This window comes from Leiobunum rupestre, chromosome 2 (assembly GCF_980474605.1).
Source record: "Leiobunum rupestre chromosome 2, qqLeiRupe1.1.hap1, whole genome shotgun sequence".
NCBI lineage: Eukaryota > Metazoa > Arthropoda > Arachnida > Opiliones > Sclerosomatidae > Leiobunum > Leiobunum rupestre.
This window is the reverse complement of record NC_143385.1, coordinates 82548087-82566385: the sequence shown is the minus strand read 5'-3', so window position 1 is coordinate 82566385 and position 18299 is coordinate 82548087. Positions and strand designations below refer to the sequence as shown.

At 38.1% G+C, this 18299-nt stretch overlaps 2 protein-coding genes across 3 annotated transcripts in view; both read right to left on the bottom strand.

Moving 5' to 3' along the window:
- Nucleotides 1–4509, bottom strand: part of LOC149959700 (transducin beta-like protein 2) — a 71568-nt gene extending 67059 nt beyond the window's left edge. For both annotated transcript variants that reach the window (XM_090166511.1, XM_090166509.1), the window contains exon 1: nucleotides 4331–4509. In XM_090166511.1, the coding sequence (XP_090022637.1) occupies nucleotides 4331–4460 (130 nt within the window). In that variant the 5' untranslated portion in view covers nucleotides 4461–4509. The remainder of the gene's footprint in view (nucleotides 1–4330) is intronic.
- Nucleotides 4510–6360: 1851 nt separating this feature from the next.
- Parp1 (Poly-(ADP-ribose) polymerase) lies at nucleotides 6361–9729 on the bottom strand. Its single transcript, XM_090166508.1, has 3 exons — nucleotides 8273–9729; nucleotides 6972–8204; nucleotides 6361–6905 (listed from the first exon to the last, which is right to left on the bottom strand). Exons 1-3 carry the CDS (start codon nucleotides 9612–9614, stop codon nucleotides 6529–6531), a joined length of 2952 nt encoding a protein of 983 aa, XP_090022634.1. The 5' UTR covers nucleotides 9615–9729; the 3' UTR covers nucleotides 6361–6528.
- Nucleotides 9730–18299: the final 8570 nt, after the last annotated feature.

Sequence of the window (18299 nt, the reverse complement as noted above, 5' to 3'; positions counted from 1 at the left end):
GTTGAAAACATTATTAGACTAACATTACTAGAAAGTTAATGAGTAGGGTTTACATTAGATACCAAAAATAAAATCACTATTCGATTTTCTCAATTATAAGCTTAATTCAAAAAGTGGTTGGGAGTCGATAACAAGATGTCACGGAAATTTAAGCACACAATCCGATGTATTAATTATATTTTAATTATAAAATTTGAATTTGAACTAATTTTCAATCATCTTTACTTAATAAACCCAAGAGGAATTTTATCGAAACCGAATTTTCTAAGTTACCTAGTTTTGGAAATAAGGTAGTGAAACACAAACACGCGAATTTAATTTAATTTTTAGACAAACCGAATTTTTCGAGTTACCTGGTTTTGGAAATAAGGTAGCACCTTTATCAATTTCGAAATTCAAATGTGACAACAGTGCGTACGCGGGTTGTGGGGTCCCACGAATTAAATTTTCCTAATGGAACCATAAACTTACAGGAGTACCCGAGGTGTTTATAGCCGATTTTGTTCAAAGTCGGGCGTAATGTAGACCTATATGAAATTTACCAAAAAGAGACGTTGCACTACCCATTCGATTTGCCATGGCAACCGAAAATGTTTTTGACCACTTAAAACAAATAAATCTCCATTTAAATAAGCATGGTATTTTCTCCATTTCACAGGGTCCTAGCTACGAAATGTTTTGAAAAAAATTGAAAATCACGAAATTTTTCATTTGGACCACATTGAAGTAAATTTCATCAAGTTTGAGTAAATTGGAACATTTTTGGGGTAAAATTGTAACAATTTTTGTGCAAAATAAAACTAAAATAAGATTTTTTCCTTAAAGGGAATATAACCTGCAAAGCAATCTTTACGGAAGACCCCTTCAATTTTTCAAATGTCCCTGTACAGTGGCGCCAAACATTTTTAAAGCCGAGGGCAAGAGCGGCCAGAGCTGCAAGCGTTGGTGTTCCACACCAAATACCTGAGGTTATATTCCCTTTAAGTGGCCAAAAATATTTTCGGTTGCCATGGCAAATCGAATGGGTAGTGCAACGTCTCCTTTTGGGAAATTTCATATCTCATTTAGGTCTACATTACGCCCGACTTTGAACAAAATCGGCAATAAACACCTCAGGTACTCTCCTTGTTAGTACCAAAATGATCAGCACTAACTAAAAATAGTTTACCACCAAGTCGGTCCTAATTTAAAAAAGTATGTAGATTTAAAGTCGAAAATCGCTAAAATGGGCAAATGACCAACTTGTGGGCTCTACTAGGGCCAAAATATTGGGCTATTGAGGATATGATATTTTCTGTTGATCAATGACCCTTCTAGACCTAATTATTGAAGAGTTATGCAAGATTCGGCGGCGGCGGCGACTACGCGGATTGTGTGTAAAACGCGGTTGCTTATAAATATTTTAAACTTTTTGGCCAGGAGCTTAAGGGGGAAGACTACAGTAGCCATTGTCTACTTTCGCGCTATTTCAAGCTGAACTCTTTTAATTTTGTATTTTAACTTTTAAAATTAATATTTAAGTGTAGAACAGCCTATTCTTTAGTGCTTAAAATAATTTTGACAATATTAAATTTTAAAGTAATTAAGTTATTACGTTTTAATTAGGACCCCCGGAGCTAAACAAGTTAACTATTGATATTGGAATTATCAAAGTTATTTCAAGCACTACAGGAAGGTTCAGCTTAATAAGAAAAATATAATTCAATTATGTAATTGTTAAAACAGAAACGTTCAGCTTGAACGAAAAAGAGGCTTTTACTGTATTCTTCCCCCTTAATATCAAAAAAATATTACCCTGAGATTATAAATATTGTTTGGTAAATCATGATTAATGAATTCCAAAAAGTATATAAAATTTTTCTAATGTCAAAATTCAATCAATTTAAACATGTAAAATAAATTAAAATGATGGAATAGCTAAAGAATGAAATCATATTTTGATTGCTTACCTTATTATCTGCAAAAGGAAGAATTTAGGAAGTCACGGTCAAAATATTTAAAATCCAATAAACACTATCAATATTTTTTTAAATAAGAAATTTTAAATTAGTCGTAATTTTTTATATTTAAAATAAAACTGTTTTAATTGATGTTATTAATTTAAAAAAATTTATGCGTTTTTCTTAACAAATTGATTAATAATTTGGATGCAGTAATATGAAGTAAAATTTAATTTAATCTTAATTACATCAAAAATATATATAAAAACCATGGTTATTATATTTATTATTGGTTACATGTAATGGCTCTGAATTCGATTTGTTTCAAAAACTACTTTTGTACATTTTGTTACAGCAAGGTTGCCACTTCTTTTTAAGATTCAGATTCCTTGATTATTTCCAGATATTTTCCTTTGACTTATTTTAAGCCACACTTTAGTAGCAATTTTTAACAACTATTTTATAAACATTTTCCATTCACAATCAAAATGAAATTCCCTGAATTTTCCCTCACTTTTTTACTAGTAAATATTTCCCGACTTTACATTTTACTTTGGCAACCCTGTATAGATTAATACTGTATAATTCAAACCAATTTGAAAAAACAGGTCCATTTGATTTAAAAGAGATACCCTGCATTTGACCAAATGCGAGCTGTGCTCAAGGGGAAAATAAAAACACGTTTTAACATAACATCGTAGGCTATGCGACGCACTATCGCCATCTATTAACAGAGAAGATCTACATATAAAAGGTGATAAACGTTGCTTTCAATAATGATTTTGGGGGAAACTAACTGACTGACTGACTGACTGACTGACTGACTCTCTCAAAGGACAATTTAAAGCATTTAAACTGTCAGTTTCTAAGCTCTCTGTAGCCTTCCAAGTCTCAAGGGTAAAGGTACAACGCATATTCAATGATTATCACTTGTTTACTATCGGAACAAGGAAAGCATATACTGCATAACACATGCGGTACCATGTGTTGGAAAGAATGAAGGCTACCTGACAACTGAAATATACTACAGTGCCAACAACAAAACATCATATTGTCAAATGCAAGAATAAAAACATGTTTCTTTTCTGGGGGATAAATTGAACCAAAAAACCCTCCACTCTACCATTATTTCGTAATTCTCAACAATAAACCTTTATGTGTCATTATTCAGAAAGAACTTACAACATCATTGCCATTAGCTATTTTAAAAAGGCCTAAAACATTGAGATTTAAAAAACAACCTAATTTGCAATAGTTTCGAAATTTCATTTATATCTCGAGAATGGCTGGAGCTAGGTTTAGAAATCATTGGAATGAAAATGTAAAGCATTTTATGATAAATAAATATCTTTCTTTTAAAATAGGCAGGGTTGCCTGATTTAAATAGCAATTTGAAACAAGTGATATTAAAAAAGTATTTAATATATTAATATATTTACAAATAAGTACAAAAGTAGTTTCTGTACCAACGTCAATTAATCGCAAAAATATTTAATTACAAATGCAGTGGCGTAGCTGGGGCCCTGCTAACCATAAAATAATTAAAATTAATCTAACTTTTACTTTACATTCATGCTCCACACGAGTTGTTAAAAAAAAATGGGCATAAAATCTTTAGAAATCCATTTCATTCAATTTTGTGTGGTTTAAACCAACAAGCTCTGAACACTAGGCATATTATGTTTATTTGGGACATTTATTGTACACAACATCCATTTATTTGATGTAGAGCTGCCACATAAAAAATGTCTTACAAATAATTCACATGGGGCAACGAGTAGCTGTGTCCCAACTGACAACTGCTTCAATTTTCATTTTCATTTTAGCTAAATATATTATATAATTTATATTTAAATACCCTTGTCTAAGAAATGAGTTTGGGGAATATAACTTCCATGCACAAAAGGTGTAATTTTGTCAGGTACTCCAGGGTGACCACAGATAAGCCTTTTACGAAATTATTTAAAACAATAACTTAGTCCAGAAATCTCTTTACCCTCTAAATGTCCCAAATAAGAGAATTTCAGCATACAGGAAACCAAACCTAAACTACATTCAATAGTTTTTGGTGTAGCATGGGTTGAGTAAAATTGGGAATCAAATATTTTGTTAGTTAGTTTTGAAATGCTTTTCAAAGGTTTTGCATTTCCTTATTTAGTATTACGTTGACTTTTGGTATGAAGTGCAATGATATACAAGTGCCTTCGATTTTTGAAGTAGTTTCAAAACCACTTTTGTGTAAATAGGCCTGTAAGATCAAAGACCTGTAAATGACACGAGTTACTTCTCAGTTCTCACGCCGGTCAACGAAAGGCATTGATAACTTCAAAAACCTAGGCCCACGTCAGCGCTAGGCACATGGCATTGAAAAAAAGATAAAAACAACTTACCATTATTTGAATTTCCTTTCGGTGTTTGAGGTTTTCGATTAAGCAGCACAAAAAGAATCACCGCCAAAGAAGCAATAATTATACTTCCTGCAATAAATTGAAAACTATCTTCGACTTCGATATCTGCCATGCTGCCTCCATTAGCCACTATCGCGTGTATGTATGGCGTTACAGAGCTGCCAACTTCCAAGTCTGAATATTTCCAATTTCTGAAAAACATTGGCAGTAAATTTTAATTCTATCACAATATTATTAAATAATGAAAACTTTTCAATTGTACGGTATGCAAAAAGTGTTTCCTTTTAACCAGGTAGTTTTTTAACGTATTAAGACTTAACAAAAACACGACGTTCTATTTACAGGTGAAAAGTTTCCATTATTTCCACAAGCACTATATAAACAGAGACTCATCCCCTTCGTTTATTATTATATTCCATCATGGACAGATATACAGTGTCCATGTTACAATTGTATACAGTCTATATCTCTCATTTGTATGAAGCTCTTAAAGAAGCCCACCTAATACAGTCCATGGTTGAGCATTCTTCTTTGAAATAAATAATAAACAGAGACTTGCAGGTCCTAGTTCTCGGAAATATTACTTCTTGGCAATTTCCTTGAAGATGTTTTATTGAAAAAATCGAATGGGAACTCGATCTCGATACCCTATACCATGTGGAGATCGACTTCGACAATTTGCATTGATTTATGCTTATTCGAAATCTTTACCGAATACCATTCGTCGAGATCTCGAAGTTCGAAATGTAGTTTTCGATAGAAGATTGGATTTTGAATATTTACAGAATAGGCCCCCTGAGCTTGTGTCACGTGAATAATGACTTTTCAATTAATAAAGCAACAAACCTGATATATTTTTCACTTAAGCCGAATCAGTGAAAAATCCATTGTATTGCGTCCGTGGTGGGGCCTAGGAGGATATTCCTAGATGGGGCCTTCTGTTGGTGGGGGCCCATACGCCTGTGCCTAGTCCTTAATCCGGCACTGGATAAATTTGAGCGAAAACACATTTGGGTCTCAAATTTTAAAATAACTGCCTTTAGAAACAAAACAAACATTTTTAGTAGACAATTTTTTGTTCCGAATCAAAGTAAATGTTATTTATACTGTTAAAACCATTTCAATAATCAATCATCCTTGGCTTATAAGCAGTGCCGTAACTAGCCTTTCATGGGGCCTGTGCAAGGACTTTATTTTGGGCCCCAATTATATAGAAATCACAGGAAGTCAATTTATGGGCCCCCATATGGGTCGTGGGCCCTGTGCGGCCGCACCTGTCGCACCTGCCTTGTTACGGCACTGCTTATAAGTTCAAATAGAGTAATGGCACTGTGACGCCTTGTGCGTTATCCACGCTCTTTCCTATAGGGTGTATTCTCGTGACGTCATCATCGCTGTAGTGGAATGCTAGTGTCAACCCCTTTCCCCCATAACTATCTACCTTAGAGCAATGGCCGCCATCTTCTCGTGAATACCACCTATAGTTAAAAAATTTGCGACCAAAATGGCGGCCATGTCCAAAGCTAAGGAGTACTATTACTCTATACGCTTTGGTAATGACAGATAACTAACGGATAATTCTCAGATCTTAGCGATGTAACGATATATAGCATCAGAAGGATATATAAAAGTGTATTTAGTGGCAGGTTAACCCTATAAGCTGAGTAGGCGTGTGGGCCCAGAACAAGCCTGACCAGGTTATAGCAATGTATAAAGGGCCATAATGATGGTCAAGCCTAGGGGCCCATGTTGTTGGTAATCCGGCACTGAGTGTTTATCATGCTATTTATGCTAATATAGGGTTTTCTTATGGAACCTGGATAGTTCAGGAAAACTTCACTTTACCTCAATTCTACACTCAAAATAGCAGTAATATTGCAATTATAAGTCTTTGTAAAACTTAAAAGAATATTTACATTATGAATGTTTTCTTTAATAACTATTAAAATCATGTATACATGAAATTAAAATTAACATGTATCATATTAGAGAAAAAGTTTTCATATGCAACAGTAGTTTTTATTTAAAATTACATAAACTTATATGACTTAATGAGCATAGTACTTTCAATGACTTGTAATAAAATGGGGCAGAAAATTTTATGTGACTTAATGACCATCATACTTTTAATCGCTTGTAATAAAGTAGAAAAGGAAAATGTATAACAATGTTGGGGCTTTTTAATACTTAAAATTAAATTTCATTTTCAAAATGTACTGAATATTAACTTGTGCAATATCGTAGACTATGTATTCATTGTATAAGAGACTGCTTTGAGCTTTGGATTCGATAGGTTTCCCTAAAGGAATTTCTACGCCGCCTTCATGAATACTCTTAGTGGGGTCGGGATAGGTTTGTCCTAGACCTTTCGTGCTGTGCTTGTTTTCCGGTAATTTATTTATATGGTCGGCTTGAGTTAGTTCATGCATGTTCCCTAGAGCTACTTCACACAACAATAGCAGACCCGTGTCGTTTTCTTTACTGGCAAAGCAGTAGTTGGCAGATTTTGAAACCATGTCTGCAAAATAAATTCCTTTTCCAAACATATAGCCCGTAACTGAAAAAACACAGAAATAAATAAAGTTATCTACTGCAACGATACACGAATAACAATCTAAATTACCTGGGGCTTCAGGTGGTGCTATTCTTAGTCCCTGTGAAAGAATCCCTGCATAGTTCGTAGTCCTCGAGCCATGCCATAGAAGCTTCCTATTGTGAAGTTGACGGAAGGGTTTATATCTTTTGGACTCTCCTTGCCTCGAAACTTTAAATATATCTTGAACATCCAAATCATAACTCTGGTGAGTTTTTGCGTGTGTGTTTTTGACATAAGTCACCAATCTTTTAAACTCTTCAGATTCTTTATTAACAACATCAATTTTGGTTTTCAGTTGTTCGTAATGGGCATCTATTTCATTCTTCTTGGCTCCACTTTCATCTTTGATACTGACCAAATTGAAACCAATTTCCACATCTAACAAGAAATCAAGCATTTCAGACTTGGTTTTAATGATTTCCTCACTATCTAGTATCGGAGGGACTGCAGTGCCAAAATCATGTGGTATTAATGTAAAAAATCGGTTAGAAGCATCCATTAATTTAGCCCTTTTGTTTTTAACATCTTCTAGTGATAAAAGATTTTGCAATTCAGTTAAAACTGAATAAGCTTGTGTTATTTGTTTCTTTGACAGTTTTCCAAGAGGCATTTTTTCCAAATCAATTTCAAATTCCATCATAGCTTTCTTCATTTTCTCAACATCAAAAATAAGGCAGATCAATTCCTGAATTGAATTGTCCAACTTTGAACCTGATCCAACTTTCATTTTCATCACATTCTCACCTCCACCATAATCAATTTCAATAGGGTAAAAACATCCAGGCGTCTTCTTTATTTCACTTCTATTTACCCAAGAACAACCTGTTTTCTCTTGGTATAGTCTTTTAAATTCTATCAAAGCATCCTCTTTTGTGTCAAATTCTTCTTTTTTGTTGCCACCAATAGTAGTTCCTACTCTACCCCAAGCTCGATACACCCAGAAACGGTCTCCTTTATCAGACTTCAAAAGCTGAAGCTTGTAGAATGAATTAGTACCACGACTGATATCAACCATACTCAGGACAGCGTTTAGAGGACCACTTTTATCCTCAACAACATGGGCTATTTCTGACAGACCCGAATCCTCCTCAACTGCAGCTCCACCTTTAACAGTCAGTTTGACTTTAGTGCTTTTTCCTGAAGAAAAAGTTCCAGATTTTCCACTTTTCATATTTTTCTCCATAGCAGATGCGCTTAACCTGTCATCAGGATTACTACCCCAACTCGCAATATTGTATTGATGTATCATTAAAGACAAACCTTAAAAACCAAACCAACAGTTATTTTTAATTTGTAAGATATAGATAAATATATTAAAATCTGCCTACCTCCATTTTCAACAGCATTAATGAAATCCTCAGATACAACATGGACATCACTTTCTTTGGCCTCTCTTATCTTTTTCTTCATTTTCTTTACCTCTTCCTTTGTACTAATGACGCATGTTGTAGTTTTATCAATCAGAGATACAACCGTACCTCCTAATCGTGCTATTGTTCTTTGTATGCTTTCCTTTGGAGTTTTTAATGTCCCAACAAGTACAATTTTGGCATTATCCAAAGGTCTAGGAGCTCTCATGGACGTTGAAGGCAAAGGTTTGGGAGTCGACGGAACAGAGTTTGAGGGAAAAGCACGTGTACGTTTCTTGTAATTGTATTTGTTCAAAAAGTCAAATTCTTTCAATTCATCTGGCACTTCAAAGGGTCTGCGGTTAGGAGTTTGGGTGACATTCACACATTTGGTCCATTCTGTCAAATTGCCAGTGCAATGGTATCCATCGTTGCTGAAAGCAAACTGGCCAGAGCCACATTCAGAACATGGTTCAAGGGATCCAAATGTCATAATGTCAGAGAGCCTATCCAATATTTTGCTTTCACCTGCTGGAACATCTTGTTCATTGAACTCCAATAATCTAGCCATTTCCTTCTTACTTAAATTTTTAGTCAGTTCATCTCTGAATTTGTAAATTAAAATGGATTGCTCCTTAAGTGTTTTTTTCTCTTTATCATCAACTGGTTCAGTTTTTATTTTTTTCTCTGGAGATGGGCCAGTCTTTTTAATTTTTTCTTTGACACGGCCTTGATCTTCAGGACTCAAGCTTTTAAACCCCGGAATTTTTGAACAGTCTTCAAAAAAATCTAAATCAGTTCTGTTGTCAGAAAAACAATCCGTGTGATACCACGCTGGGTGAGGTCCAAAACGTCTAGCAGATTCACTTTCTCTATCCATCTTTGAGATTCTTATTTCATTTTTTAAAATCTTTTCTGCACATCCTTTACATCCCGCTTTTGATGATTTGGCATATTCTATTGAGAATTCAGTCAAACTATCAACAATTACCGTTGATTCTGACTTCCTTTTTCGACCCTTGCTTGTGGACGGGGTAGTTGGAGCTGAACTAGAACCTCCGATCTTGCCTCTAATTTTTTCTTGGTCTTCCCAACGTAATGAATTGAAATGGGCAATATCAGCTTCAGTGTTGACTTTGAATTTCGGAAAGAAACATCGAAAATGATGCCACATTGGCATTTTTCCATCAAACATTGGAGATTGGACCATGACAGCCATCCGCAACTCATCCTTCTCAATTTTATTTTTACATGTTTTACAGCCTGCTCGACTACTTTTGGCATACTCTGCCCGAAATGGGAATTCAATGCTTTCTGCCATTTCCTTAATAAAGACTTCAATTATTTGGTAATCCTTAATTTAAAATTACTTTTTTCAACAGAATTTGGCAAATAAAACGTTCAGTCTTAGTGATTTCATAGATCTTTCTTGACTCAATGACCGCTGCAGCGACTGTAGAAATTTCAGAAATTAAAAAAAAATATAACAGCATTGACCGACGTACGATAATTATAGTACAAGTCGATAATTCCCAGCTAATTTTTTTTTCAACGGAATTTTAACGCAATTTTTTGCCTAAGCGAACGATAATGCTAGTTTAATAAACAAGTGTTTAATCAAAAGGCGCTATGACCGTTCATTTTAAATTTTTACAATCCATGTCTAGTATAGAAAAGTATTCAATTTACCAGTTTTAATGTTAGGTTTATGTTTTAGTCGAGATTTTTTATTTAAGCTCTATTTAAGTTTTTTCTTTGTAAATATAAATTCGACCAAATTTAGCACCATTTCTGAAAAAAATGGTGAGATTATCGCCAATTTTTAGGAGTACGATAATTTTTCTAGCTATGCTATAGTTTGATTTTCCGGACCTGGCAACAAAAAAAAATTAGGCGGGAACAGATTGACCAATGAAAACTATGCAATGTTTTCGGAAGAGTGATGTTACTCTTACTACGGCCAACTTTGATCATGCGCTGTTCACGCTACTACGGCCAACACATTCGTCGAAATTCCGCGAGCAAGGATTTTCCCCCTATAAACTGTACTATAATGTGTAGGAGTTCAGCGCCACGCTCGGTGGTTATATTGTTTTCAATGTAAAAACTATACTAAAAATAATAATCTGCTAGGGGCGCTGACGTCATACACATCTTTTGCTCATAGGTTAACACAGAAACGTCAACGAATGAGATGGCCGCTGTAGCGCGAGAGATGCGCGAGAAATCAAAGTTGGCTGTGCTCTTACTGAGTTCCCGGCGGAAGTCGGAAAAAACTGCCTCCATCGAGCTGGCAGGGCTACCGACATCTAGTTAAGACTAGTTGATAAAGCCTCCTTATTGAACGAAATTGATCCCGCGCCAGCCAGATTTAGTTGTACCTCTATTTATTCCCAACTCAATGTGATAGATATAAGAAATGTATATAAAGGTCTAGATAAATTTCGGGGCGTCTAAGCCTAACATAAAATACGGAATTGACACCTAGCAGACACCGAGGAAGGCATGTGACCAAGAGCGCGAGCTCTCTTAGCATTTTAGTATTAAGTAGTAGTCTTTAGACACCATCTGTTGGTGACTTTTAGTATAATTTTTAAGCGGGAGACACTGGCTCTCACGACGATAGCACGAGCTTTCTTACCGATAGAAATAGAAATTAGACTAGAAGCACGATTGGATTGGGCGGGGACGTACCAGCTAGAAGGCTGCCATCAGAGTGGAATCGCGATAGTCGCGCCATCTCATAGAAACAATTTAAACTAAATCTATACTATATTCCTAAGTGTCTTCTGTCTGTCTGTTTCTCTATAGGCGTCCGAGCCGTTCAACCTAGGACCTCCAAATTTCTCACAACTATTCTTACGGCTCGAAGGCCGCGAGTCGCGCTATTTTCATCGATTTCCAATTTCGGTTACGTTAATTAATTAAATAATGGTAAAAAGCGAGTCGAAATCTATGTACTTTTGCCCCTGGAAAGGTGCCGTGAATCCTGCAACCTACATACACCTATACGACCAATATTTTTCTGCCTCAGTCAATTTCGCGGCTGCGCACAGTGTTTCGAAATCGACTTTTTTGGAACAAAATTAAATATGAATAAAATATATTAAATGTGTATATATTTTTGATCATGTTCATTATGCTCTATACGAATATATAACTGATATTCTTGTAACTGCCACCAGAGGGCCGAACGTTCCCCTCTCGGAATTTCAGTAAATTACTTTTTTCATTGATTGTATAGACTTAAGTTGAACGTAAATTTAAAATTTCAATAAATTTGGTTGAACAGAAGCTCTGTAATAAGCACTCAAAGGTACAATTTTAACCAAAATAAGGCTTTTTCCAAAGGCGATTTTCCAAAATATCGCAAGCTGTAGCAATACTTTGCAACGCTGTCTTGTAGAGTAGTTTCCGTAGAATAACCTGCAAAAAACTAGAATGCGACAGCGATCGAACTTCAAAAGATATATAAACATTTATCAAAAGAATTAAATTTGTTTGTAAACTCTATTTTATACTGTCTCTGCTCATCTTGTTTTTTTACTGTCCACTATAAACTATACAACGTAACATTTCCGGAGACCCCTCCCCATTGTAACATTTAGTGTACCAAAGGTCGAAGAGTATAGCTTTAAATTCTACATTTTCCTTTAAAGGCAGTATGTTTTTCATATTTATGTCACCAGGTTTAATATAAGCTAGCGGTGATTGGCGCCAAATATCTCACAGCTATTCTTATGGCGCAAAGGGAGCGATTTCCAATTAATTTAATTAATTAAATCATGTATTTTTGCCCCTGGAAAGGTGCCGTGAATCCTGCAACCTACATACACCTATACAACCAATATGTTTCTGCCTCAGTCAATTTAGCGGCTGCGCTGGGAGGGGGGGGGGGAGGGTTTTGCTTATGCCAAAGTCTTCACGAGATTTGAGTTCTAGCTGGGGCCCGGACGAAGGACGGGCTACCCAGCTATTAAGTAAATATGGTCACGTGGAATAACATAAAACAGATCGTAGGCAACGTATTAAAAACTTTTTTTTATTTATCTGACATTATATTAAGTTATTTAAACAGCTTTAGGAAAATCATAAAAATCTCAAGAATCTACTATATCTACCGTGTCACCCTTAAAGTCACACGTTAACTTTGCGCAATCATTGTAAGTCTGAAATACCACAAATCATCACAGTTTATCTAAATTTTAATTATTTCAGTGTGGTTTAAAATATGCCTACATGAGATTCCAAAATCTTGGTTTCAGTGTCTTTTAAACTATCATCAGTATTAGTCAAGTCAAATTGAGTGGTTTTCGGTAGTTCACTTTTTCCGTAAGTTTTCTGAAATAAACTCTGATAAATAGGGAAACCAAATAACAATTACTAAAATCAATAAATTGGCATACTCTAGAAGATGTAAATATGCTTTGTTCTGGAATAGATATTTTTGTGAGCTCTTTCAAATTCTTGTTTTAATAAAGAAATTATTCATATTTCAGTTAGTTTTTTATTTCAGAATGTATAGGGTAATTTTTACTTGTGTAGGTAGAGCATTTGCTTTCAAATGGTGCCTTCCTTTTTGAAAGTAAATTTCATCCGTCAGAAAATGTTTACTACACACAAAGTCATATGAAGTAATTGAAGATGGAGTCCAATTTTCGCGATTTACCGATAAAACCAAAAGTAAATAGGGGGAGAAAGTCTGGCACTTGGGTCCAACCGCACGACGTCTTATTTGAGGGGTAAAAGTTTTGGGCTTCGGAAATGACTTCCCCCTCGCCTCTTTACAGGGACAATAAGGTATCGGTTGTACTCCGCCACGATGAAAAATAGTTCTCTATAAAATACGTGAATATTAAACTTTTGCTTTCGATAATTTGGATAATTTAGTTCCTAAATAAAGTAGATATATGATAGAAACTAAAATGCGACATTTTAAAAATAATAACACGACTTTTGAAAAGAAATAAACCGTAACTAGAATAACGCTCACTCAAATCGTGGAGAGCGTGGCGCCATCTAAGAGCAGAGATCGGGACTAATTGGTAAATCTACGATGTTAAGGCCTAACAATTTGCAAGTTTAACTGAAATAATAGCTATAGCTACGAGCTTTTTTTTGTTTATTTTACAATTGATATAGTAATTATTAATTAAAATCAACCGTTATCGAAGGAAATAATGGTCAGCATTTGACAGAGAGACTATTTGAAATCGCGAGGCGGTGACATGGTTGCCAGGGAATAAAATTCAAAATTTTCATCTTGAGCGCGGACCGGAATACCACAAATGCACTACTTCGAGCGTAATGTGCTATCCTTATTGGTTAGAAATATCACGTGATCACTAGCTCTTTAAAAAGGTTGTCAAGCATGGTGGAAGGTAAAATCTGAAGGCAGTGATAGACTTTCTCCCCCTATTTACTTTTGCTAATTTCTATTTCTATGGACATAACTAGGAGTTGACAGCAGGCTTGGAAATAAGCGGTGGTCACTGGGTCAAAGACCAGTTTATTTATTGCTCGGATCAGTTTTTTTATTCAAAAGCTAGGGGTTCACTGGTCCAATGTCCAGTTTATTAATTCAAAATTATCTACCGTATTATTAACCAACTGGTCTACGTGACCACTTAAATAATTCAAGAGTTGGGAGTCACTGGCCAAATAGACCAGTTTAGAAATAAACCTTATTTCCAAGCCTGGTTGACAGTGGTTGCCGCGGTGAATGGACCCCGGCGTCGTGAACACAAAAATCCGTTTTTCCCAATAACCCCTGCTTTCTACCCACCCCTCGAATTTTCTCTCTGCCGTTCCCTTTTTTTTCTCGGCCGTCGCGTGAGATACTTTACTTTCAACATTGCGCCCTCTGGGAGACGCGGTGGAAGCTCTCGTAAGTCAGTGGCGGCTCTACAACCCAGTCAGAACTGTTTTTTTCTTCAGCGGTAGTTCCCACAATACTCGCTAGAGAACGCCACTAAATATTTCATCTTGGGTCCGTCTCCTAGACTAGAGATACCACGGTTTGGGGGGTAAAAGTTAGAGAAGGGAAAGAAACTTTTTTCGTTAACAGCGCGCGTTGGGAAAAGCGCCCGGCTGTGAACTCCTAGTCATGTCTCCTGATAACGCCTTATAAGGATAGCCTGCAGAAATTACGCGTTTCTGCTAGCTGTCACCTCCGTATTCACTCCCTTTGAAATATTTTATCTAGACCTTTATATACGTTTCCTATATCTATGGTTACATCATTGATGTAGGCATTGCCAAACCATGGAGAAAACACAAGGAGTCGTTTTGAACACATGTTTTAATTCGTAGCTTTGATGCCAAAGGGGTGACAAAAAACGGACGTTGTTTTGTGATGGAGTCAAAGCAACGCGAAATAAATAGCCAGTGTTTATCCACTTCTTTGGAGACTCCCACTTTTCGGTTGGCACCACTGTGAGGTGTTAAAACTGTTTTTCAAACAAGCTCCTGAAGATTTTCTCCATGGACCACTTTATCGGTCGCTGTATTCGGATTTCGGGAGGTAACTGGTGAATCTTGAAGGAGTAAAGTGTATACACTTTTCTCCTCCAAGTCTAATAGTTCTTTTTATAAAATAACCTTGGCTATCTTGTTGAAATGTTGCCTCCCCGCTTCAGCTGTGGATCCGTTTTCTCTCGGAACTCATTCTTAGGCATTGGCTGAACTATTCCAGGGCACGGCCAACTTTGATCACGCGTCGAAATTCCGTGAGCAAGGATTTTCCCCCTTTAAACTTATAACGTGTACATCGATACACTTAATGTTCCTGAAAAGTGGCGAGGGGGAAAGCATCATCAAAGCCAAGAATTTTTTACCCCTCAAATAAGATGTCGCAGGTCGATTCGATAGTATTAGACTTTATCCCAATATTTACTTTTGCTACTACTAGAGCCAATCCACATAGTTTCCCCCAACCAGTACCGTCTCTCTCTCTCATTCAGGAGAGGTGGCGCCACCTAGTGTGTTACAGTAGTACCAGAACCGTCCCTTATGTAGGGCGAGAGGGGCAGTGGCCCAGGGCGCCAAAATGTTAAGGGCGTAAAATCGATGATTTTCATTTAAATTAGATATTGAAAATTTAAAAATTTCTATTTAAGGTTCTGGGGCGCCATTTTGGTTTTTGGCCCAGGCGCCATTTGGAATAGGTACGGCTCTGAGTAGTACTATAATTTAACATACAACATCTTTCCCCTTCCAATGAATAACAAAAATTACCCAGTTACAGAAGTACTTGAGAATTTAAGCTAAGTTAAGTTGTCCAAAATGTTTATTAAATATATAAAAATTTGAAAGGGTTATTAAGAGTAATGTTCCATGAGCTTTCGGTCGCCTGTCTAGCGTTTACTTCGTATCTTTCCCTTTGGGGAGAACATAGGAAGAATCTCGGTAACGGTGAGGAGGGTTGATTGGACGACCGCAGCGGGTAGTTGAGGAAAAATCCGGAGGCGCGTCCGGAGGTCTGATGCTTGCAGGAGTAGGCTCCGGGAACGGAAGAAAGCAAGCTGCTGTAGAAGTGGAGGTTAGCGGATTGCACGGGGAATTAGGAGTAAAACCCGGCGCGGCTGTATTGGAGGTGTCTGCAGGAGGCCCAACAGGAAGGTGTCCGATAACAGTTATTGCCCGCGAGAAGAGATCTTGATCTTCAGCCCGATCAGCAGGTGTTACAGATTCCTGTGGTGGATTGGAATGCGGTACCGACACCGATACCGGTCCAGGTGAGTGGCCAGTGGTCATAGCCTTGAGGTGGACACGCGTTCGCCGAAAAACTTGTCCGTTAGAGGTCCGAATGACGTATGAGCGCGGTTCTTGTCCGATTGACAGGACTATGGCGGGCACCCAAATGCGATGGCCGGCAAGATACCATATGCGTTGTTCAACACTTAATTTCGGTAGATCGTGGCCTCCAAATTGATCTTGTTGTTGTTGTTGTAGCAAACGGCGGTCTTCTGTAGTGGGGAAACGATGAAGTAGTGAGGCGGGATGTGTAGTTAGTGGAGTGCGAATTCGTCGACCCATACACATCTCGGCAGGTGAAGGCAAGCCGCCGCGAGGAGTCGCTCGATATTCCATAAGGACGTAAGATAGATCTTTACCCTTGTGGCGGGCTTTTATGAATGCATTCTTTATAGTTTGTATGGTGTGCTCCATGAGCCCGTTGGATTGGGGATGGTACGGGGACGACGTGATGTGGGAAACTCCCCAGGAGTCTAGAAATTCTGTAAACCCGGCCGATTTGAAGGGGGGTCCGTTGTCAGAAATGAGACGCTGGGGTGGACCATGACGTGCGAAGTGAGGTGCAAGAAAATTAAATACGCTTTGGGTGGTAGTGTTGGCGAGTTCGCGTGCCTCAACGAATTTGGAATTATAATCCACCATTTGAATATAATTCTTTGAACTCACATGAAATAGGTCTGTGCCTGCCACCTCCCACGGCAAGGTAGGAATTGGGTGCGGGTGTAACGGCATCGAAGCATTGGCTCGGCCGCGGCTAGCGCAAATGGTGCAGGCCTGGACGTATTGAGAGATGTCGTTGGCCATCCCCGGCCAGAAGATACGTATTTTGGCCTTGGCTTGGCAAGCATTGACGCCTTGGTGAGCGCCGTGTATCGCCTGGAGAGCAGCGAGGCGAAGGGATGCTGGAACAGCCAGACATGAACCACGGTAAACCAAGCCATCCATTGTGTGCAGTTCATTCGGATGAGCCCAAAACGGTTTGAGTTCACGCTTAATTTAATTCGAATATCGTGGCCAGCCTGTTAGTGTATACGATATCACCTGTGCGAGGGCCGGATCGAGGGCTGTAGCTTGCCGTTTTCTTCGTATTTATTGAATGGACGGCGGCGTACGGGCCGTCAACTGTTCGGTCCAAAGAAGGTTGTTAGCTTCCGGCGCATGGGATAATGCGTCTGCCACATGTAATTGAGACCCGGGAACATACACCATTGGTAGCGGAAGAGACGCATCAGAAGGCGTTGCAGGCGAGGTGATAAGAGATGGAGGGGTTTCTTTATTATCCCTAAGAGAGGGTTATGGTCAGTTTCCACCGTTAATTTAGTGCCAGCAAGGTAGTTATTGGAGTGTTCACAGGCAAAGACTAGAGCAGCGAGTTCTTTTTCGATTTGGGAATATTGACTCTGCCGGGGAGTGAGTAAGGTGGACGCGTACTCCACTGGTCTGTTGTTTTGCAACAAAACCATACCGATGCCATTTTGGCTCGAGTCCACCGAGAGAGTAATTGGGAGTGTAGGATCGAAATAAGCCCGTATCGGGGCTGTGGATACCAGGCGTTTCAGAGCGTCGAAATTCCCCTGGTGATCGGGTTCCCAGTGAAAAACTACATCACGTTTGAGCAAGCGCGGAGAGGTGCAGTGTGTCTTGTTGCTTCCGGGATAAAGCGAGTGTGAAAATTGATCATGCATTAATGCGGCCCGATCAGCTGGTGGTGGCAGGTTGCATATCGTGGAAACTATGACCAGGTTTACTTCAACACCGTGAGGCGTATCAATGTGTCCCGGATACTTGGCACGGGATACAGCCAAAGTGGTTTTTTAGATCCGAAACACAGACCAACGTCAATTGCACGTTGTAGAACACGACAGAGTAACTGCTTGTGGGCGGCCAGCGACGCAGAGGACAGTAAAAAGTCATCCGTGGAAATATCCGCATCAGGAAATTCAGCAACTGGGGATGCGATGGTCCTTTGCAACGTAGAATGTGTAGACAGCCGTGGCAGCGTTAGAAGTACATGGAATTTCAATGTTTCCGATCATCGGTACGGGATGGCCAGAGTACGCCATGACACGACAAGGTGGTGTGCGAAGGGCAGGATGACAAGGGAGGGCCTCGTAGATGTCGGAGGGAATGATATTAACTTGTTCGCCGGTGTCGATCTTGAAGGAGACCACTTTGTAGAATAAGTAGAGTTCGTCGTAAATGTCGTTTTCGGAGTGTGAGCGAGGATGCAGTTCGTTGAGTTCATTTAATT

Coding starts and splice junctions, on each gene's coding strand:
- Parp1 (XM_090166508.1), bottom strand. CDS start 9,614: ATGGCAGAAAGCATTGAATTCCCATTTCGGGCAGAGTATGCCAAAAGT. Junction 8,205..8,272: donor TAATGCTGTTGAAAATGGAG/GTAGGCAGATTT, acceptor TTGGTTTTTAAG/GTTTGTCTTTAATGATACAT. Junction 6,906..6,971: donor AGCACCACCTGAAGCCCCAG/GTAATTTAGATT, acceptor GTGTTTTTTCAG/TTACGGGCTATATGTTTGGA.